At 45.7% G+C, this 23553-nt stretch overlaps 1 protein-coding gene across 1 annotated transcript in view; it reads right to left on the minus strand.

Moving 5' to 3' along the window:
- Positions 1-23553, minus strand: part of LOC115436682 (receptor-type tyrosine-protein phosphatase N2-like) — a 474948-nt gene that overhangs the window by 420627 nt on the left and 30768 nt on the right. Inside the window, 1 exon segment of the mRNA XM_030159587.1 lies at positions 9864-9914. Coding sequence (XP_030015447.1) covers positions 9864-9914 — 51 coding nt within the window.

The following is a 23553-nucleotide window of genomic DNA, read 5'->3' on the forward strand; positions in this document are numbered from 1 at the left end:
ATACTGAGGTTTGGAGGACATGCAAGTCAGCTGCAATTCTAAAAGCAATAAAACATGGCTTATTATCAGGCTAATATTGTTGAAGATAACGATTGTAAGACATGAACATTCAACTGTGAAACATGGAACATTTGCAAAAATATAGAAATAAATACTAGAAAAACAGTCCTGTTTAGTCTGTAGAGAAAGCCTGCATGCCTACAGGACTGCAGTCAACATGTTGATCTCAATGATTTGTTGTTGATGTAGCATAGCTAACATAGTCTGAGACCTGAGATCAGATACACAATAAACTAGAACAATTTCCCGACTCCCCAAAACCAAGTCATAACTTCCAAACTGGTAAGCTAAGGCTAATATGATATTTTTCCCAAGGTGCACATTAATGCAGCTTTCATTTAAAAAAATAGTACAGGCTACACATAAAATAGTCCTACTGTGACTGCTGGTTGAGTTTCCTGTTCCTACTGTAGAAACATTCACAGTAGTAAAGGCACAATAAACTCAATATCAAACAAATGTAAATTGTCGGTAAAATCAAGCGGAGTGAATGATTCCTCCTGTTTCCGCTGTGATTCAATACATTCAAGTAATGTTGGGGGGTTGGCTTGATAAGCCACAAAGGTTGAAGTCAATCCACTGTCCCGTCTCATCTGTGCAGTAACTACACAGTGGAGATGTGACCGCAGCTTGTACTTCTCTCACTCTCTCTCTCTCGCTCTCTCTCTCTCGCTCTCTCTTTCTCCGGACATGCATGTGAGCATGCAGCAGTGGGAAGCCCCGCCCCTCAGTGACAGACAGCGGACAAAGAAGCGCATCTGACTCTACACACATACAATACCATGACGCGCTATTACAAGGAAATACATACGGTAGATAACCGTGGCATTTTTATACAGCCGTTTTCTTTTACATTACTATGCAGAACAGGAATATATTTATTTTTTAAAAGTAAAAAGGGCACTTTTTCTACCAGGCAAAAAGGGCAGGGGCTCAAGCCCCCTTTGGGCCCTATGTGTGCACGTGCCTGTTGGGCAACACAATTCCAGTAAAACACACACAGGGTCTCTCAACCGTCGCCTAAGGAAGGGACCAAACATGAGTGAGGGGCAAATGATCTCTATCACTAAATTATATGAATTATTCTAATAATTTTGTCCTGTTGGTTTATATGTATATAGTTCTACTGACATCTGAGTCTAAAGTTCAGGGTTTTAGATGAAAAAGAAAGATTTGTTGTTCTCTTTGTTATTTGTCACTTTTCAGATTTAATTTGAATAAGACTTGTTTGGTTCGTGAAATATGAAAAAATATAATTTAGTTTTTTTTATTTTTACTCATGGCCAAGTTTAAGTTGTTTGTGCAGTTGTTCTATTGGGTCACTTTTCAGTCTGAGTTTGAACAAGAGTAGACTGCCATCATTTTGTATAAATTCTGGCCACAGTGAGAATAATTTATTTTAGTATTCATTCTTTTATTTTTCACACTCATCCAATGAAAAGAAATATGCACTAAGGACTTTTAAAATCTTTTTTTTTTTTAATATATTTTAAAGAGTAAATGACCACAGATGAGCTGCCAGACAACTGAATTCCTCTTTGGGGATCAATAAAAGGATTTTTATACTTAAATAAACCCCCAAACCACTTCTTTTCAGTGCTGTCAGGACTGCAATTCAAATTGTCAGTCTTCAGGGCACTATTCGGCTTTGCTATCATCTGTACACACCAACCAAGTTGCCCACCTGTTATTTCAACCAGCCCACCCTAATATGACAGACTGGAACCAGCCCTGATATGAGCGAAACATCATACTGTTTACACTAGTATTTGTGGCAGACCACTCATTATTCAACCTGAATATGTAAAAGATCCATGTCAAATAGTGAAATGCTTTCCTTTTTAGTTCTCTGGTGAACACCAGCCACTGTCTCTAGGAGGTCTATTTGTTTGAGCTACTCAGAGATACAGTGTGAGAGATAACCTGCCTGTCAGAGACCCAAACCCAAGTCTTCTTGGGGTCCCCCAGGTCCTAGGTGTGTCCAAGGCAGGTTACTCTGGGGCTAGCTGATGCAACAGTCCAGCAGCCCCCAGGCCTCAGACAGGCCGACCAAAGGCTGTGGAACCAGGCTGACTGCCTGACCTGGAGTTGTCAACCACAGGGCAGCCAGGCCTAGTGATGTGTGTGTGTGAATGTGAGAGTGTGTATGGTGGTAGGCTAACATGAGGCTGGAAGGAGTTAGGCCACAACAGAGACCTAGCGGTGGGCCAACCCTAGCCCTCTGAGCAACTCACTGGGAGCAGCCCAGCCCCCAGTGACCCTCCCCCTCCGCCAGCGGCATAAAGCAACAGCCCCTGGGAGCCACCACCCACTATTATTCAACATTTCACTTTAAAGATGCCGTATGTAGGATTGTGGCCAAAGCTGGTACAATGGTGCAATCACATTCAAAACTACTGTAGAGCATGGTATCCTCTCCGCCTCCCCCGAGACTAGGGGTTGCCAGATCCAGCATGAGCATATACTACTAGCGTTTCCACCAATCCTTGCCACCACACCATAAATTTCATACAAAAAAATCATCACAGACTTCTTATAGATAAGTGTAATATATAATAGAACAGGACAAACGTCCTGTCCACTCAAATGAAAGTTTGCGAAGATTCAGGAGATAAGGAAAAGGTAAATGAGCCTTACGTTTCACTTTTACTTCCGTGAAGTACAAGCGGCACGGATCGCTACCATACCCCCCCGGCCAAACCACAAAGGCCCCCCCTTTGGATTACATACTGTTACATGAAGAGGTCACTTCCACAGAAACACTGTACTACAAGAAGCTGCCATGGCAAGCGACAAGTCCTACACCGGTACCCAGTCTCTTCACCAGTCCCAGACCGGCAGTCTCTTCACCAGGGCCAGGAAAAGAGACCGCAGCCCGGCCCCAGGAGAAGACACCGACAGTCTGGGACCGGGTGAAGACACAGCAGCCCCGGCTCTCAGTGGGTCTTACCGGGTTAGACTAAGGGAGAGCTAGCGTCGGTCTTCAAATTCTTTTCTGCTTTCAGCCGTCTCCATGTTTCAAAAGCATCTACTATACGTATCCTTGTTTTGTTTCTCACTTTGTCATGGTGTATTTGGGAATAATAAGAGGCCTTTTAGATTTATTAATGTCAGACATTTATAATCAGAAATGTTTCAGCTGCAGCTCAGTGGGAACTGGCAACCTGGATTCTGAAAGGCTACTGACTTGGTGATTGGAAGACAGGTGATGGGCGGAGCATCAGATCAAAACACACAATGACAACAAACATCTTTTCGGGGCTGACACTTAGCTTTTCAAACGCAAATATTCTGGCTGGACTACTACTGTCTGTGATATTAGTATTTGAAATGAACATGACTCCTTATTGTCTGGTGACAGTCTAGGCCATTTTATGATTACTTAGAACATAATTCCTACATACTGCACCTTCAAATTTCAGGTTTCATATTTATAACACATTCCAAAAAAGTTGGGGACATTTGGCTTTGTAATATTACTCTTTTTTTTAATATACTTAAAAGACATTCAGGAAATAAAGACATCAAGTGATGCCATGTTTCAAGTTAATTTTGTCTTGTTTGTCCTCGAAACAAGTCTTAAGATGTCTCACAGTACACTGTCTACATAGTTGCATTTTGTCTCTAGATGCGCCACACATTCTCTACTTGCATCAGGCTAGTCTAAAACCCTCACCTTAATCTCCAGCAAGGCCTTTGGAATGGTGCATTTGTCTTTTTGAAGTATGCAACGACCATCCGGGAAACCTCAACATCTTGAAGGCAACAATAAGTTACTCCAAAATGTCACTGTACTTTTCTGCATTAAGGGTGAATTCACAGAAGTGCCAATGACTTTTGACCTCTGACCCTGGACTTGTTGGGAAAACAGTATGGATGGCCCTTTTCACCTTACAAAAAAGCCCTGGATACTACTGATTGTTCTGTTGACAATCCACATCTCCACTGGGTGCAAGTCCATCACAGACACCTGTAAACCCAGAACAGTCCACAATACTTCTGGACAATGTTAACACAAGGCTTCCTTTTGCCTCAGTCAAGTTTGAACAGATCTTTGTATCTGAAACTCTGCATTGTAGAGCTTGGCAAAGGTTTGCCACAGTAGCCAGTACACCTGAAATGAAGTAAACCAGACCAAACATAAAACACATTATGATCATACGATAAAATCAATAAAATCCAGTCAAAGTACACTTTAATCTCATTGTTTTGTTTCTAATTAGCATTTCAAACCATCCCAGACTTTTCTGCTTGAGGGTAATAAGTTGGCAACTTATATTGTGTGTCTACCTCTACTAAAGCATTAAAACTCTCTATGCTGATAATATACAGGGGTTGGACAAAATAATGGAAACAACTTCACCTCAAGATGATAATGCCCCAATCCATACAGCTAGAATTGTTAAAGAATGGCATGAGGAACATTCTAATGAAGTTGAGCATCTCGTATGGCCGGCACAGTCCCCAGACCTCAACATTATTGAGCATATATGGTCAGTTTTAGAGATTCAAGTAAGACGTCGATTTCCACCGCCATCGTCTCTAAAAGAGTTGGAGGGTATTCTAACTGAAGAATGGCTTAAAATTCCTTTGGAAACAATTCACAAGTTGTATGAATCAATACCTTGGAGAATTGAGGCTGTAATTGCCGCAAAAGGCGGACCTTATTAAATTATACTTTGTTGATTTTTTAAGGTGTTTCCATTATTTTGTCCAACCCCTGTACTTATTCTAGTCTTGTTTCCAACCTTTTATTCCAGAGGAAAAGTCCATCTAAAAATAGACTCCCACCATCTGCTTGTAGCCTGACACAGCTCAATGAATACCTGGGGCTGTTCCAGCGGTGGTCCTCTTTATTGATCTACAGTAGCAGTGTAGAAGATTAAACAGAAGCACACTGATTCAAGTAGAAAACCATGGTTTTAAACATGCAAGGTAAAAAAAAAAAAAAAAAATCTTACATTTTTTCTTGTTTTAGCTCCCACACATGTGTATCAACATGTTTACATCTACATGTCCTTAGAACCATAGACAGCCCTTTCTCAGCACTCTAGGAAAGTCCAAAAGATGTCTGACCATACTGTGGTTTGAACAAAAACAAAATTAATAATAATAATGACAAAGAGAGAAAATGCAAAAATGAACACACATCAAACAGGATATGGAGCTTGGTGTCCACAAATCACCTCCTTCTGAGGTTACTGCTGCTGTTGTGCAATTTCACTTGGCTGAAGCAGTTGATTTCCACTGTTGAAACTTCAGTCTGGTACATGCATGGCGAAATTTGATGCTACATGCATCCTCAGGGCAATGAAAATGGATACCAAGGGCTCAAGACCAAGCGGCATAATGTGACAATGTGTGAGTGAGAATGGGCTGCATTCCTGCATGTGTGGTACTGAATATACATTGCATAACAGCACCCCTGCATGGGGAATCAGACCTGCTCTCTATAAATAGCCCCTGTATCACAATAATCGTCTCAATCAAAGTGCAAGCTCCATTTAACAGGCAGCTATGGATAACCAGTGGCTGGTCTGCACTGCTTTAATTACTGTCACCTCACTGAGTGCATGTTGTAGTGTTTACAAATTAGAGGGAGAGAGATAAATATTGTGAAGTGAGGAATTTTGTGGGTGTGAAGAGAAAAAAAGGATAACAGAGAAAAAGTGGACTTTTTTTTCCTCGTTGTGTTACTGTGAATGGTAAAATGTACTACTACTTCCTCTGTACCACTACTCCACTTGCAGCACAATTCACACAATTGTTTCTTCCAAAAACAGATACATTTATATGTCAACTGTTGCAAAATTATCTCTGTATGGTGACATGCACAATTTTGTTACAATTCTAAAAAATCTTTTGAATAATGGTTTCTTGTTTGTTTGGTTGGTTTTTTTTTGTTTGTTCTAACAGTTACTTGACTGCTAAAATATTCTGTATCCAAATTGAAATGAACCTATGTAGCAATTTTGAGGAAAAAATCCTTCATTGTATTCCTGAAACATCACACTCAGATGAAGGGACAGACAGATAGAAACCTGACCTTTATGATGATAACATTTTTAACATTTATAATTACCCAACTCGACTACTTTGGTCAGGGGCCAACAGACAAAAACACCAACTAAACTAAATGTAGGGGGGAACAAATGCTATTTCTTCGGTTTGGTTCTTCTGAGGACAACACCCTGTGGCCAGTGTGGCCACATCAGTTGGTTGTGCATCTGTCCGTTTGGCATGCACTGATAAGTCAGGCCACTGGGTGCAGTAGTGTGCCTGGTAAGTCAGGCCAAGGGTTTAGTTAAGTGTTAAGGTTAGGGTTAGTGTTAGTTAGGTGCGCATACATTATGTTTACCACTAGTGATACTAATGTTGTAAAGTGCAAACCAAGAGTTAACTCCAAGCGAAAATTAGTAAAGGGAACAATTATTCATGCATGTATGCTCCAGGTATCATCGCATCGTAATGTTTAGAAGATGTTTCCAGCATGGGCTACCCTCAATGTGGGTCACTGTGATATGTCGACCATTGTGCTCTGCTTTCAAAAGACAACATGCAATAGGGTGCAGATGGGTCATGGGCCACTTTAGCGCTTCTCGCACCTGTTGCCATGGTGATTTCCATTAAGTGGTTTTTAGTCCCTTGCAGCTAATCAAGGGAAAGCAGGGCGGGTGGTGGGGAGAACCCTGTGCTTTTCTGTGTGTGTATGGTTTGTAAATAACCCTTGGGGTGCGTTTCACAAAGCAGGTTTAGTGAAAACTCTGAGTCTGTTAACCCTGAAATGAGGGAAACTGAGTTTTCTGTTTCACAAAGGGAGGTAACTCAAACCAGAAAAAGAGGTTCTAACTCTCGCCTGTTTCACAGAGAGAGGTAACTTAAGTTCTAGGTCAGTTACCGTAGTAACAGACTCTATGAACATAACCTGGTCGGAAACCAGTTTTTTCTCAATGAACCTCGAGTTTTTCTCTGTCTTTCAGCCACAAACAGTATTTGATTTCCTCATTCATTCAGTCAGCAGGCGAGTTTTGGTGTAACATAGTTCTGCTGTCTGTTATTTAAAAAAATCAGTCAGTAGGCCTATATTAGAAGTCCATTAGGCACAGTAGGTGGCAACTTTTTTCACTAACATGGCATGTCCTTTTGACAATGATCCGTGGATGCAGGTGCAGCATTACTGTGCAGAGAATAAATATGCGTCTGGAGATAGTTATCAGACTGCAAATTGATGTTCTAGCATTTCGAGACAATTATCTTTTGGAGCGGTACCATTTCACATCACAGTCTATCATCTACATACATAACCTAATCCGTCCTTGCATTTGCAACATCATTGTGCCTGCAGGAATCTTTTGTCAGTTATGCTGGCAATATAAACAAGCCCCAAAACAGGAGTGGCTAGGCATCCATTTATTGAAGCAAGATGGCAAATCTACAGAGCAGATTACCTTGACAGGCATATGGGGATGGAGCACCACAAAAAACAGTGTTAAATCTCAAGCTCTGTTGTCACAAGGTGAAGTTCCTTTAGTTAAACATCATAATAGCTTAATGCTAATATGTCTCTGCTATAACTTTTTATTTGAACTAATATCAAAAATTACACTTTTCTCTGTTATGGCAGCCTTTGAACCGGTATTGAACATGGAGCATGAGGCAATCCTAGGGCTTTAAATGCCTGCCTCACCAGAGGGATCAGGCACACCAACTACCTAGCTCTTCTGCATCTGGCAGAATTGCTGGCTGTGGACTATTTCAAAAAGCTCAAGGTAATGTTGCTGTAATTACCTCTGCCAGGAGATATTGGGATCACTTTGCTTTGTGTGTTTGTGTGTTTGTGTGTTTACGTGTTTGCGTGCGTGTTTGTTTCTTAGCAAGATAACTCAAAGTTATGGACGGATTTTCATGAACTTTCAGGTAATGTTGATACTGGCACAAGGAAGAAATTATTAAATTTTGGTGGTGATGGGGGGGGGGGGGGGGGGCGTACGTTGTCTGTCTGTTAGCAAGATAACTCAAAAAGTTATGGATGGATTTGGATGACATTTTCAGGAAATGTTGATACTGGCACAAGGAACAAATTATAAAATGTTTGTGGTGATGGGGGGCTGGCGGATTTTGATGAAATTTTCAGGAAATGTTGATACTGACACAAGGAACAAATGATTAAATTTTGGTGGTGATCGGGGGGGATTTTTTATTTGTTCATCGGTCTGTTAGCAAGATAAGTCAAAAGTTATGGACAGATTTGGATGACATTTTCAGGAAATGTTGCTACTGGAACAAGGAACAAATGATAAAATTTTGGTGGTGATCAGGGGTGGGGGCGTTGTTTGTCTGTCTGTTAGCAAGATAAGTCAAAAAGTTATGGACAAATTTGGGTGACATTTTCAGGAAATGTTGATATTGGCACGAGGAACAAATGACAAAATTTTGGTGGTGATCAGGGGGGCAGAATTTCATGAAATTTTAAGGAAATGTTTGTTCAGGAAATTTTCGGGGCAGGGGGGGACTGATCTGTGCTCTCCGAGTGCTTTTCTACTAGTGTATGTTTTAAGATATATGGATAAAGAAGGACAGCTTTTCAACCAGTTCCTGGACCTAGTTAATGTCAGTGATGGATAGGAAGATACCACTGTGACAAGCACAAAGGAAGGGCAGCACAAAAAGAAGATTCCTATTGAAAAGCTGTATGGATTAGGAACAGATGGAGCTGCTGTAATGACAGGGATGAACTCGCAGCATAAGAAAGTGAATATTAGTCAGAGTCCTGATCATGAATTTGTTACTACATGTACTGATTTTATTCTTGAAACAGGAAGTTGAATGGTGTAACAAAGCCACTCAAGGATGACTTCTCTTGGTTTGCTGCCAGTTGCATGTGCTTCCGATTGCCTCGCCCTGGCAGGCAGGGATGCCTCATCTAAAGTCACCTATATGGCCACCTTCATGGACCACTTACACCAGCTCCATCTTTATTTCCATAACAGCCAGTGTGGCTGTTATGTGCACTAGAGATGCATTTTCTTGTTACCTCTTGCTTTTTTCCCATGACATGACCAAAATATTTTTCAGGAAGTAAAAGATACCCGCTGGCTTTCTCAACCCTGGCAATCACCACATTGCAGAGAAACCTACAGGCCATCTTGGCTTCTTTTGGCTGAAGAGACTGAGGTGAACAAATGCCAAGGTAGCCAAGGGACTTTATGGTTTTTGTTGCACCAATACATCATATGTATGAAAATATTACGTAACTGTTACTTAATGCAACATGTAAAATACAAACATAGTAAGTAAAGAATACTTAATATTTTTGAGTGCAATTTGTCATCAAACATTTACATAAATCTTGCAAGCTCAATACTAACACAAGACGGTGGCCAAAAACTTCCTCTGTTTTGAGCCTGGAGTCCATGAAAGAGTGGCTTTTAACAGGTTTAAACATAAAACAGGTAACATACTTGTGCACAACATATTTTTAAGCCATCATAAACACAAAAACCTGTATCAAGGTGTGGAAGTTAGTTGCAATTTGAGACATGGGAATAAAACTGTTCACATTAAATATATATTTTTTAAAACATTTTGAAAGAGTATCAACTGCTGCAACACTGCAAAAACACTTCTGACTAATATATGAAGAAAAAAAATTAAAATATATCCTTCCACAAGCAGTAGTGCACATTTCACAAATAGGATTTATCTGTTTGAGTGTGGAAGTGTTACAGCCTCCACTGCACCCCACTGACCACACTGACACCCAGTATACCTGTAGAGCCTTATAAGTATGTATGATTTCTTACCATTGATGCAGATCTCATAGGATGAACACAGCTGATTCTCAAACAGGCAGCCTGGTAGAGGAAACAGAAGACATACAGGTTACTGACATATGGTAGCTTAGATGGCTTGACTTTTGATTTAGGCTTTCCCTTCTGTGACGGAGTAGCCGTAGACGCCACGTCACTTTCTCCCGCTCGGTGCATTCTCCCCGTGTCTCTGTGGGAGGAGGTGGCATGTGTAGAGTGCCTGTGTCCCACAGAGACCTGCTTCAATGGACGTGCGGGAAAGTAGTTTCTCCCCACACATTCCCCATTCTGAACTGCCCCCCCCCCCCCCCGTGAGTAGTGCAGTCGAGGGTGCACACTCGACGCCTACACTTAGACTCACAAACTCAGACTCACCAGACGCTGATGCTGCCGTATCTTCCGCCTCCGTTCACCACTCTGGGTGGCGGACCGGGGCACTTCCTGCTTAGCCCTTTTATGGCGCATTGTGGTGCGCCGTTGGAGGTCAGGTGACCTGGACTAGTTTATTTTTTTTTTCCTAATATTCAATTATGTTGTTTTTCATGATATTTACATTAAAAGTAAATGCCACATGGAGGGCATTTTGTTAGTATAATATTTCTGTTATTGGATGTGATTATTTGGTAAATTATTTTTTTCCTGAGTTATGAAGTTTTTGTTAAAACTCTCTTTTTATTAATTTGGTATGCCCGGGGGAGGGGCTAAGAGTATTTAAAGAGGGGTTTTTCTGTCAGATGGGCAGACAGGGTTTGTTCTCCATGCTGTGACGCTGTGAACTTCTGGTGAGGGTGGATGTTTTTCCCTTGTATATACTTTAGTTTTGCATTGTAATTAATTTTTTCACGTTTATTCTGGTTGAAGTGGTTCTGAATAAAATCACAGAAATAGTTTGATGACTGAGCCATCATTTTTTTAATCTGGGAAACCCGAACCATGACATGTGGTTTCAGAAGTGGGATGGCCAGTCGACGACTTCCCCAGCCACCTACACGTACAGGTCTGCGCTCCCAAACTCTATCGCAGCATGAGGGCCTGGCGGCCATGGAAACCGCCGGAGAAGAGGAAGAGCCCTGGGTGTCGGAAGAGGTCCAGGAGACAGAGCAGTAGCCTGCACCAACAGCACCACCATAGCGAGAGACGAGCTGGTGGGTTTAATGACAGACTTTTTGCGGGGCCAGCAGAGACGTGAGGAGGGCCTCCTGGACCATCTGCAGGCACTGTGAGCTGCACTTCCACCAGCAGCACAGCCAGCGGGGACACCAGCACCTACAGCTCCAGCAGAGGCCACTGGAACCACATGGTCCGCATTTAGCCCAAGGATGGACCTGCCCACCACAGCACCACGACAGCAGCCACACAGCACCCCAACGCAGGTTGTCAACCTGGAGTCCAGCCAGGTGGGTTGCCATCCTGAGCCCACAGCATCCTGAGGTTCGCCAATACAGTGACCCCAAGATTCCACAGTTCCAGTTGGGTGAAGACATCAAGAACTACCTCCTGTGCTTCGAGCAGATCCCACGGACCTGGAGATAGCCAGAGGGTGAATGGGTATGCCGACTGGTTCCCCTGCTGACAGGGAAGGCGTTGGGGGCCTACACAGCGATGGACGAGGACCGGGCCCATTCCTATTGACCACCTGCGAGCAGCACTCCTGGACAAGTTCGAATCTCACCAGAGACTTACAGGCAGCAGTTCCGAGCCAGCACCGTACCTGCTGGAGAGAACCCAACAGAGACGTACCATCGGCTGAGGGGGCTCTACCGCCGCTGGGTCCGACCTGAGCAGCACTCCAAGGAAGAGATGAGGGAGACCATTGTCCTGGAGCAGCTACTACGAGTACTATCACCCGAGGTCAGAACATGGGTGAGGGAGCATGAACCCATGAATGGTCTGCCGCTGCTAAGCTCGCTCTTAAATACATCAATGCACGGAAGGGAGGCCCAGCGGTGTACCACAGTGGACCAGGTCGGCAGCCATCGTCGTAGCCCAACCAGCAGCCAGGTTCAGCCAGGAGCTGCCAAGAAACCCCGGCCCTGCTCCAAGCCAACAAGGACCCAGTAAGGAGCTTGTCTGCATTTACTGCCAGCAGCCAGGCCATAAAGCTTCTTTGTGTCCCATTCGGAAGGCTAAGCTCACCGGTGCTTGCTACACTCCCCGTGCTGGGGACGCTAGTGGCACGGGGGAAGCGCCAAAGGTTAAAAGTGTGACTCTCTATGGTGACCCAGTGACTGCTTTTGTGGACTCGGCCAGCTTTCCTCTCACTGGTCCGGAGGGAAACTGGTGCCAACGGGCATTTTGGATTATGGTCGAGTACAGGACATAATGTGTGTACACGGTGACAGACATTCTTACCCTACTGCAGATATGACTGTGGTTGTGAATGAACAACCTTATTTATTGACTGTGGGTGTCGTGGACAATTTGCCTGTGCCAGCTATCTTGGGTTGGGACTTACCTGTGTTGCTGAATGTGATGCTGGAAGACAGACAAGTGGGGGGGACCCGGGGAAGGTATTGTCTGCACCAGTGATCACGTGGGCTCAGGGCCAAAGCTGGCGGTGGTCTAAGAGACTCTGACTCTGGGGGGGGTGTGGAATGTGGCCCTGGTGCTGATCCTTTTGTGACTCTAGACTCTAGTTTGTTTGAGAGTGGCACAAAGGGTCCACGGCAAGTCTCGTCGCTAGCGTCGCTTTGAAAAGAGACTTGAAATCTGAGGAGCCAGATACAAGGGACACATACTGGAAGGACAGGTGGGAGGTACCAGGGGATATTGTGAGTTTACAAAGGGGGGATCGGACTTTAACCCCTTGTTTGAAAAGGTGGTGGGGGAAACTGGATCCTGTTGATGGTGCAAGCAACATTTTGTGCTGGACAATAACATTCTTTTTGAAGTTGCTGATGGTGCCAAGCATCTGGTGGTGCCATTTTCCTGTCGGCCCTTGATTATGCACTTGGCACACCCTTGTCTTGGGCAGGACATCTTGGCCGCAACAAGGACATACCTGCGGATTTGCTCCAGGTTTTACTGGCCCTCCATGTATATGGATGTACAGGAGTACTGTAAGACTTGTTCCACCTGCCAGAACACCTGTCATGTGCGCAAGTCTGACCATGCATGTCTTCAACCCTGCCTGTGATCTCCACTCCATTCCAGTGGATAGCTATGGACATTGTGGGACCGCTGGTGAAGAGCAGTAGGGGGCACAGTACATCCTGGTGGTTAGTGACTATACCACCAGGTTCCCTGAGGCCTTCCCCTTGCAGACCATCACTGCCCCTGCTGTTCTGTGGTGCCTGGTGCAGTTGTTTTCCAGGGTTGGATCCCGGACGAGATTGTGACGGACCAGGGGACCAACTTCACCTCCAGACTACTGCAGCTCTTCAACCGACAGCCTGGGGATCTCTGCCATAAAGACCACCCCGTATCACCCACAGACAGGATGGGACTGGTTGAGCTGTTCAACCAAACCCTGAAGAGGATGCTGAGGAAGTTTGTGGCAGACCACTGGGCGGGACTGGGACTGGTGGTTACCCTTCCTGATGTTTGCCTACCAAGAAGCTCCTCAAGCCTCCACTGGGTTCTCACATTTGAGCTCCTCTATGGCTGGGACATGCAGGGGCCCTTGGACCTGCTACAAAAGGGTTGGGAGGCTCCGTCGGTGTCAGTCAGCCGAGCGCAATGTGGTCCAGTTCGTGCTTGAGATGAGGGACCGACTAGCAAGGTACCGGGAGGAGGTGGAGCTCAACCTGAGGGAGGCCCAGCAGACCAGAAGGCATGGTATGACCAACAAGCCAGACACCGAGAGTTCCAGCCTGGTCAGAAGGTCCTGCTCCTCTTACCATCCTCCAACAGCAAGCTGCTAGCCAAGTGGCAGGGCCCATACACAGTATCTGAAAGATGGGCCCTGTAACCTACAAGATCCACCATCCTGAGAAGAAGGAGGTGAAGCAGATGTACCACATCAACTTGCTGAAGGAATGGAAGGAGGCAACTGTTTAGGTTCCTGTGGCGTCACTGCTGGTTACAGAGGTTGCCAGTGATGCTGAGGAGGAGTCAACCCTGGCAGACCTCACAAAGACCACCAAACCTTACTTGGACCACCTCACTGTCAACCAGTCAGCTTCACCAAGTGTCCAGAGAGTGACCAAGCTGTTTGATGCCAGCCCAGGGAAGACCGTCTTAGTTGAACACATCATTCACCTCAAAGAGAGAAGGCCCATCTGTCAGCGGTCATATCGGGGTGCCACAACAATCTGGTGTCGGAACTTCGGAAGGAGGTGGAAGAGATTGCAGCGCCCTTGGGGTGATCGAGCCTTCCCAGTCCGAGTGGTGCAGCCCAGTGGTCATCGTGGTGAAGAAGGATGGCTCTCTCCGCATATGTCTTGACTTTCGAAAACTCAATGCCATTTCAGAGTTTGATGCCTATCCAATGCTCCGAATCAATGACCTGCTGGAGAAGATCTGGCCGGGCCAAGTTCATCACGACCCTTGACCTCTGCAAAGGCTACTGGCAGGTGCCCTGGAGGAGTCCAGCGCCCATACACCACCTTCCCAGACACCTGCCGGCCTCTTCCAGTTCACAGTGATGCCCTTTGGTCTCCATGGAGCGCCTGCCACCCTTCAGAGACTGATGGACCGTGTTCTACAGGGGTGTGAGGACTGCAGTGCTGCCTACCTAGATGATGTAGTCATCTTCAGTGACACCTGGGCAGACCTCTGCATCATCTAGGCAGAGTCCTTGGTCAAATCCAGAGAGCAGGACTGACACTAACTCCTGCTAAGTGTCAGTGGGCCAAAGAGGAGGCGAAGTACCTGGGCTACCGGTGGGACGAGGGGAGGTCCGACCACAGCTGGACAAGGGGGAGGCCATCCACAACTGCCCGTGACACGGACAAAGAAGGAGGTGCGCTCCTTCCTGGGATTGGCGGGATGGTACAGAAGGTTCGTCCCACAGTTTGCCATCATCGCTGCTCCTTGATGACCCTGACAGCAAAGGACAAGAGGAACCTGTCACCTGGACCGAGGCCTGTGAGACGCCTTCACAACGCTCAAGACCTCTGTTTCCTCACCAGTCCTGAAAGCCCAGACCTTCAGCCAGAGGTTCCTCGTCCAGACTGACGCCTCAGCTGTTGGACTTGGGGCCGTGTTGGCCAAGGTGATCTGGGAGACGAACGACCTATCCTGTTCCTGAGCCGTAAGCTGCTGCCCCGGGAGACCAGATACTCCACAGTGGAGAAGGAGGGTCTGGCCATAAAGTGGGCACTGGAGAGTCTGCGGTATTACCTGCTGGGGAGTGAGTTCGACCTGGAGATGGATCACCGTGTGCTGACCTGGATGAGCTCGATGAAGGACCACAACAGCCGGCTCACCCGCTGGAATCTCTCTTTCTAGCCATTCCAGTTCCAAATTCGACATCAAGCTGGAAAGACCAACGTAGTGGCTGACTATCTCTCCAGGTGCTGCACATCGTCAACCTCGGGGAGGAGGGGAATGATGTGACGGAGCGGCCGTAGACGCCATGTCATTTTCTCCCGCACAGTGCATTCTCCCCGTGTCTCTGTGGGAGGAGGTGGCGTGTGTAGAGTGCCAGTGTCCCACAAAGACCTGCTTCAATGGACGTGCGGGAAAGTAGTTTCACCCCTCATTCCCCATTCTGAACTGTTTTTTTTTTTCCCCCCATAAGTAGTGCGGTCGAGGGTGCACACTCAACGCCTACACTTAGACTCACAAACTCAGACTCACCCAGACGCTGATGCTGCCGTATCTTCCGCCTCCGTTCACCACTCTGGGTGGCGAACCGGGGCACTTCTGCTTAGCCCTTTATGGTGCATTTGTGGTGCGCCGTTGGAGGTCAGGTGACCTGGACAAGTTTATTTTTTTTCCTATTATTCAATTATGTTGTTTTTCATGATATTTACATTAAAAGTAATGCCACATGGAGGGCATTTTGTTAGCATAATATTTCTGTTACTGGATGTAATTATTTGATAATTATTTTTTCCTGAGTTTCGAAGTTTTTGTTTAAAACCTTCTTTTATTAATTTGGTATGCCCGGGGGAGGGGCTAAGAGTATTTTAAAGAGGGGTTTTTCTGTCAGACGGGCAGACAGGTTTTGTTCTCCATGCTGTGACGCTGTGAACTTCTGGTGAGGGTGGATGTTTTTCCCTTGTATATACTTTAGTTTTGTATTGTAATTAATTTTTTTCACGTTTATTTCTGGTTGAAGTGGTTCTGAATAAAATCACTGAAAATAGTTTGACGAGTGAGCCATCATTTTTTTTAATCTGGGAAACCCGAACCCATGACACCTTCCAATATACCTTTAATACAGCTCCTGATAGCCAAGTGGGTACAGACAGCCTTTAACGACTTCAGCAAAAACATCCGTATCCCAAATTAGTCTAACTACACAAAAGCCATAAAGTTTCTTTGAAGGTTTCTTTTCTTCTCAACAGTTGGATTATGTGTTCTGTGGATTACCGTAACAGGGAACTCCAACTTCACTGGACTGTGGTGCTACTTGGACTGTATAATTTGATGACACAAGAACCACAAGATAATTCAGATGTGTCTGCTGTCTCAATGATAATCTGTGCTCTGCTGTTTAATCATTTATAGTTATGTTGAAAAATGTGTTTTGTAACCTTAGACCTGGGGCAAACAAATCTAATCAGTTCATTCTAGAGTCCAGGTGAACATTTGTGACCTTTTGATCCAACCTTCTTCTTGAGGTGTACTGTTGAGGCATGTAATAATCATCATCATGTTGTAATCAGTCATTGTGGACAATATTTATATATTTGATGTGTAATGTAACAAATTTATGATAGTTATTTTAAGATGTGTATTTCTGAAAGTAAAAAGACAAGCTTAAATGACTTACTTTACAAAGTGAAATAACACACAATGATTCATTGCATTGTCATGTGAATTTGTATCATGTCATTTGTAACCCATCCATCCATCCATTATCCACTGATTATCTGGGGCCGGGTCGTGGGGGTCAACAGTCTAAGCAGGGATGCCCAGACTTCCCTCTCCCCAGACACATCCTCCAGCTCTTCCAGGGGACCCCGAGGCATTCCCAAGGCCAGCCTGCGAGACATAGTCTCGTCCAACGTGTCCTAGGTCTTCCCCAAGGTCTCCTACCAGTGGGACATGCTCGGAACACCTCACCCAGGGAGGCGTCCAGGACGCATCTGAAACAGATGCCCAAGCCACCTCAGCTGGCCCCTCCGCGATGTGGAGGAGCAGCGGCTCTACTCCGGGCTCCTCCCTGGTGACTGAGCTCCTCACCCTATCCCTAAGGGTGCGCCCAGCCACCTGCGGAGGAAACTCATTTCGACCGCTTGTATCCAGATCTTGTCCTTTCGGTCATGACCCAAAGCTCATGACCATAGGTGAGGGTAGGAACGTAGACTGACCGGTAAATCGAGAGCTTCGCCTTTCGGCTCAGCTCCTTGTTCACCACGACAGATCGGTACAGCGACCGCATCACTGCAGACGCTGCACTGATCCATCTGTCAATCTCACACTCCATCCTCCCCTCACTCGTGAACAAGACCCCAAGATACTTGAACTCCTCACTTGGAGCAAAGACTCTCCACTGACCCGGAGAGGGCCAGACCACCTTTTTCTGGTCGAGAACCATGGCCTCGGATTTGGAGGTGCTGATCCTCATCCCACTCGCTTCACACTCGACTGCAAACCACCCAGGGCACGTTGAAGGTCCAAGCTCGATGAGACCAACAGGACAACATCATTTGCAAAAGGCAGAGATGAAATCCTGTGGTCCCCAAACCGGACCCCCCTCCAGCCCATAAAATTATGAACAGAACCAGTGACAAAGGCAGCCCTGCCGGAGTCCCACATGCACCTGGAACAGGTCTGACTTACTGCCGGTGATGCGAACCAGGCTCCTGCTTCGGTCGTACAAGGACCGGACTGCCCTTAGCAAAGGGCCCCAGACCCCATACTCCCGAAGCACCCCCCCACAGGATACCACAAGGGACACGGTCAAACGTCTTCTCCAAATCCACAAAACACATGTGGACCGGTTGGGCGAACTCCCATGAACCCTTGAGCACCCAATGGAGAGTATAGAGCTGGTCCAGCATTCCACGACCAGGACGAAAACCGCATTGTTCCTCCTGGATCCGAGGTTTCGACTATCGGTCGGATCCTCCTCTCCAGTTCCCTGGAATAGACTTTCCCCAGGAGGCTGAGGAGTGTGATCCCCCTGTGGTTGGAGCAGATCCTCCGGTCCCCCTTCTTAAAAAGGGGGACCACCACCCCCGGTCTGCCAATCCAGAGGCACTGTCCCCGACTGCCACGCGATGTTACAGAGACATGTCAGCCAAGACAGTCCCTGCACATCCAGAGACTTGAGGTACTCAGGGCCAATCTCATCCACCCCCGGTGCTCTGCCACCGAGGAGCTTGCCAACCACCTCAGTGACTTCGGCTTGGGTGATGAACGAGTCCACCTCTGAGACCTCAGCCTCTGCCTTCTCTATGGAAGACGTGACAGTGGGATTGAGGAGATCCTCGAAGTATTCCTTCCACCATCCGACAACATCCCCAGTCGAGGTCAGCAGCTCCCCACTTCCACTGTTAACAGTGTTGGTGGTACACTGCTTTCCCCTCCTGAGGTGTTGGACGGTTTGTCATAATTTCCTAGAGGCCGACCGATAGTCCTTCTCCATGGCCTCCCCAGACTCCACCCAGACCCGAGTTTTTGCCTCAACAACCGCTCAGGCCGCAGCGCGCTTGGCCCGACCGGTACCCATCAGCTACCTCGGGAGTCCCCCGAGCCAACAAGGCTCGATAAGACTCCTTCTTCAGCTTGACGGCATCCCTTACTTCCAGGGTCCACCATCGGGTTCGGGGATTGCCGCCACGACAGGTACCTTAGACCTTGCGACCACAGCTCCAAGCAGCCGTTTCAACAATGGAGGTGGAGAACATGGTCCACTCGGACTCAATGTCCCCAGCCTCCCCCGGGATCTGGGAGAAGCTCTCCCGGAGGTGGAGTTGAAGACCGCGCTGACGTCGGGCTCTGCCAGACGTTCCCAGCAGACCCTCACAACACGTTTGGGCCTGCCGAGTCGGTCCGGCTTCCTCCTTTGCCAACGGATCCAACTCACCACCAGGTGGTGATCAGTTGACAGCTCTGCTCCTCTCTTTACCTGAGTGTCCAAAACACACGGCTGGAGGTCTGATGACACATCCATGAAGTCGATAATCGACCTCCAGTCTAGGGTGTCCCGGGGCCAAGTGCACTTATGGACACCCCTGTGTTTCGAACATGGTGTTTGTTATGGACAAACTGTGACTAGCACAGAAGTCCACTAACAAAACACCACTCGGGTTCAGATCGGGGAGGCCGTTCCTCCCCATCACCCCCTCCAGGTCTCACTGTCATTGCCCACATGGGCACTGAAGTCACCCAGGAGAACAATGGAGTCCCCAGTCGGAGCACCATCCAGCACCCCCTCCCAGGCACTCCAAGAAGGCCGGGTACTCTGCACTGCTGTTCGGCCCATAGGCCGAGACAACAGTGAAGCACCTGTCCCCGACCCGAAGGCGCAGGGACGCGACCCTCTCATTCACCGGGGAAAACTCCAACACATGGTGGCTGAGCTGAGGGGCTATGAGCAAGCCCACAACAGCCCGCCACCTCTCACCGCGGGCAATGCCAGAGAAGTAGAGAGTCCAGCCCCTCTCGAGGGGATGGGTTCCAGAGCCCAAGCTGTGTGCGGAGGTGAGCCCAACTATATCTAGACGGTATCTCTCAACCTCCCCTCACAAGCTCCAGCTCTTTCCCCCCCAGCAAAGTGACATTCCATGTCCCAAGAGCTAGACTCTGTGTCTGGGGATCAGGTTGCTGAGCCCCCTGCCGTCAACTGCCCCCAATCCACACTGCATTTGTAACCTAAGGGGAATATAATTTATTTCCCTTTTATGATATCGTATTATCCTCTAATGAGTAAAACAAATATGTTAAGTCTTTTTTTTTCCAGAATGTGTTTTAACTGTTGTGTCACTTTACTGCCCTTGCATCAAGTTTCTCCTTTCTGCATGCTCGACAGCTAAGTAGCATGTGTGATGTAAGCTCAGATGATGACAAAATGTTTCCTTTACCTTGTTTATTGAATTCCACCTCTTCAGAACATATAAAAAGACACTTGATATCCAAGGCAACAATTTCTGAGACAAAATTAGTAACTTCTCGACCAACCCACTTCTTCATCACATTCCTATCACACAGTATTCACAGAACATGCACTGCATACCCAAAGTGCAAAAAAAAAAAAAAATCAAAAACGCTATCTATATTCCACCACAAGAGGGTATCAAACAATTAAGCAAGTAGAAGATAAAATGACCTCCAAAAGGCATGAAGTTATAGATGATAAATTCCCTTTATATTTTAACCAAAAAAATAATATTTTCATCTTTTACATTTTCACAATAACAGAAAAGAAAAAAGGGCCACAGCAAAAGTTTGGGCATCTTGCATGTAAACATCAAATAGCACCCCTTTGGTAAGTATCACAGCTTGCCAAAGGGGTGTGATAGGGTCAGGGCTTGTTCACAATCATTGTTAGGAAAGACCAGGGGCCTCGTTTTAAAAGACTTGCGTGGATTCATACTGAAACCTGGCATACACTTAAATCCAGAAGTTTCTGTACACACAAAAAAAATCCAGATGAATGAAACTGAGCGTACATCTGAATCCAAGCACACTTCCTTCATACATGACACTGCTCTTACAGGGATAGGGGTGGGGTGGTGAGGCACATGTGGGTGACAAATCATAAATACATATTTTGTATTTGTTCATTCTATGGGTCATACAATAGTCTGATCACAGCCAAACAAGTTAAAGGTTCATGGGTAATCATGCTCGGATATCAAGGAGGAAATCAAAGACTTTTTTGTTTATCCCCTAAGAATTACGCACATGCTTCAAACCATCAGGCATACAAATGCATTCTTTTGAGTGTAAACATCCGGTAGCGATCCGGTAGTGAAACAGCTGCACCTGCACAATAGTCACAAGCTCTCATTCCACATGGTACAGACACTGATGGCAGCATGGTGAGGGAGAAGCAGCCAAAATTAACTTTTGAGGGATGGAGGAATTCCCATGACTTCCAACTCGTTGAAACTTCAGGGAGGCATGTGAGTGTAAGGTGTACACTATGCCCTGGTGAAAAACTGTTGTCCACTGCCGTGAACTCAACTGCTAACCTCACCAAGCAGTTGAAGTGAAAACATGCTAACATGAGGTGTGTAGCCCAAGATCCCCAGGGAAATTATGTTATGTTGAATCCAAGTCCAAATAAGCAGCTAAAACTTCAGTTTCAGCAGGTAACTTAACAAGAGTTGGAAAAAAAATGATAAGCCCTTATGTATTTTGTGTTCACCTATATGCCCATAAGATGTATCAAGGCTATGTTATTTTTTTATTTTTTGATAGGGCTTAGTGGTGGTTTTAAAGCCCATAGCAGTGCATTGTTTTCTTCTCTAGTGCTCTGTTTGTGCCATTTTTTATAATAAAGAGCACAAAAGAGATACCTGCTATGTCCTCTACTAGAACTTTAAGTAGGCCTAGACATTTAGGAACAGACATGTTCATTCAGAACCCATTTCTCAACACAAATGTCAGGGGTTTCTCAAAGGAACGCAGCCCTTTAGATTGGCAAATGCTGGTTCTCTCCAATGCAAAGAAACTGCTAAGTGAGGGCGCATGCAGCAACCGGCAGTGAGTAAGCTTGGCGTCCTGTGTTTGTCTTTTTATGTTTTTTATGTTTTCAGGTTCAAAGTATGTTTTGTTGTAATGCCAAATGCAATCGCTATGTCTTCAAAACAAATCTACCCATGGGTATAAATAAAGTAACCTTGATCCTTGAACCTTGCAATTGCTTGATCTCCAAGCAGATGTGGTCCAGAAAGAGCAGTTTGTAAGAGCTAACCCTTCCACTTTCTGACTCCAAATGGTTCCTGAGATAGCTTTCCCAGGGCTGAGGAAAGCTATACATCTTGACCATGTTTGACGCTGCATACAACTAAACAGCAGCTTTTTCCAACATGAACATAATAAAAAGCATGTATCCTGTTCAACCAGACAGGATAAAATATTGGACCTTTGTTATGGTCAGAGAGGGATACTTATAAATCCCTCCCTCTTCCTCCTTTGGGATCTGCTGAGCAAACTGTGTGCATCTCCTGCCCACCTATAAGACTGTTTTAAAATGACAGGAAAACGAGGACCGAGGACATTGAGATGTGGGTAAGAGGAATCTGTGCTCTCCCTGCAGGAATGTTTCAAATGTACAGATTGGAACATTTTATCCAGCCTTGTGGGGATAATCTGGATGCTCTGTTGGATGTCACCAGCTCTTATGCTGCTTTTTGTAAAGACATGATTATACCCCATAAGCGTGTTAAAGTGTACCCCAACAACAAGCCATGGGTCACAAAAAATGTCAAATCCAGTCTGAATAAAAAGAAATTGGCTTTCAAAAAAGGGGCTGTCTCTGACCTTCAGTCAGCCACCAAAGATTTGAAAATTGAGATTCTGAAAGCAAAACAACACTATAAAACCATTCTTGATAATAAAATGGCTCCAAACAATCTTGGTTCTGCTATGGACATGTTTTCAAAACCATTGCAGGCCTTCAAAATCTCCAGAGCAGCAGACAGACCATTTTAGATGGTTTTAATTCAGGACAGAGATTTTGCAAATGTTCTTAACAGTTCTTTATGCTCATTTTAATCTTCTGCTTTTAGTAAGGACATTTTAGAGCTCAAACAGTACATGAAGGACAGTCAGCACTTTACCATTGAACTGAGCGATGTCAGAAAGGCCCTTTAGTACTGTGAAGATGAACAAGAACCAGGGTCCTGACAACATCAGTGGTCGTCTTATAAATCCTGTGCTGATGAACTCAGTCCTGATCATTCAGGCTATTTTTAATAAGTCCTTGCAAATCCCTGTGCCCTCTCCTGGAAAGATGCTGTTGTGGTCCCTGTCCCTAAATCTAGCAGTCAAAAACCCTTGAGTGACTTCAGGTCTGTCGCTCTCACCTCAGTGTTATGAAAGTCTTTGAAAAACGGTTAAGACTGTGATCTAAAGGAGACGAACATGAGCTGGATCCCATACAGTTCGCATACAGGCCAAACAGAGGAGTGGAGGGACGCCACACCTGACTCTTAAACATGATTTTTATTCATGTGGAGGGTAAAGGGTCATCTGCAAGGCTTTTATTTATAGACTTCTCCTCTGCCTTTACACAATCCAGCCCTACATTTGAACCAAAGGCTTTTTAGAACAGTTTAAAATCAGTAAAAATCTGATGAGCTGGATTTTAGACTTTTTAACAGGCAGGTCACAAAGAGTGAGGATAAATGGGGTTCTGTCCATCCCAGTGTTCTTCTCCACTGGTTCTCCTTAAGGTTGTGTCCTGTCACCACTATTATTCATCCTCTACACAAATATGTGTCAGAGTAAATATGAAAACAGGGCCATCATTAAGTATGCCGATGACTCGGTTATCATCAGCCAACTCAAGAGTGTGAGACCAGTCACTGGCCCTGTCATTGATGACTTTGTCACGTGGTGTGACGAGTCCTACCTTCACCTGCACATATCCAAACAAAAGATACGGTCATTGATT

Source organism: Sphaeramia orbicularis, chromosome 17, assembly GCF_902148855.1.
Source record: "Sphaeramia orbicularis chromosome 17, fSphaOr1.1, whole genome shotgun sequence".
Lineage (NCBI taxonomy): Eukaryota > Metazoa > Chordata > Actinopteri > Kurtiformes > Apogonidae > Sphaeramia > Sphaeramia orbicularis.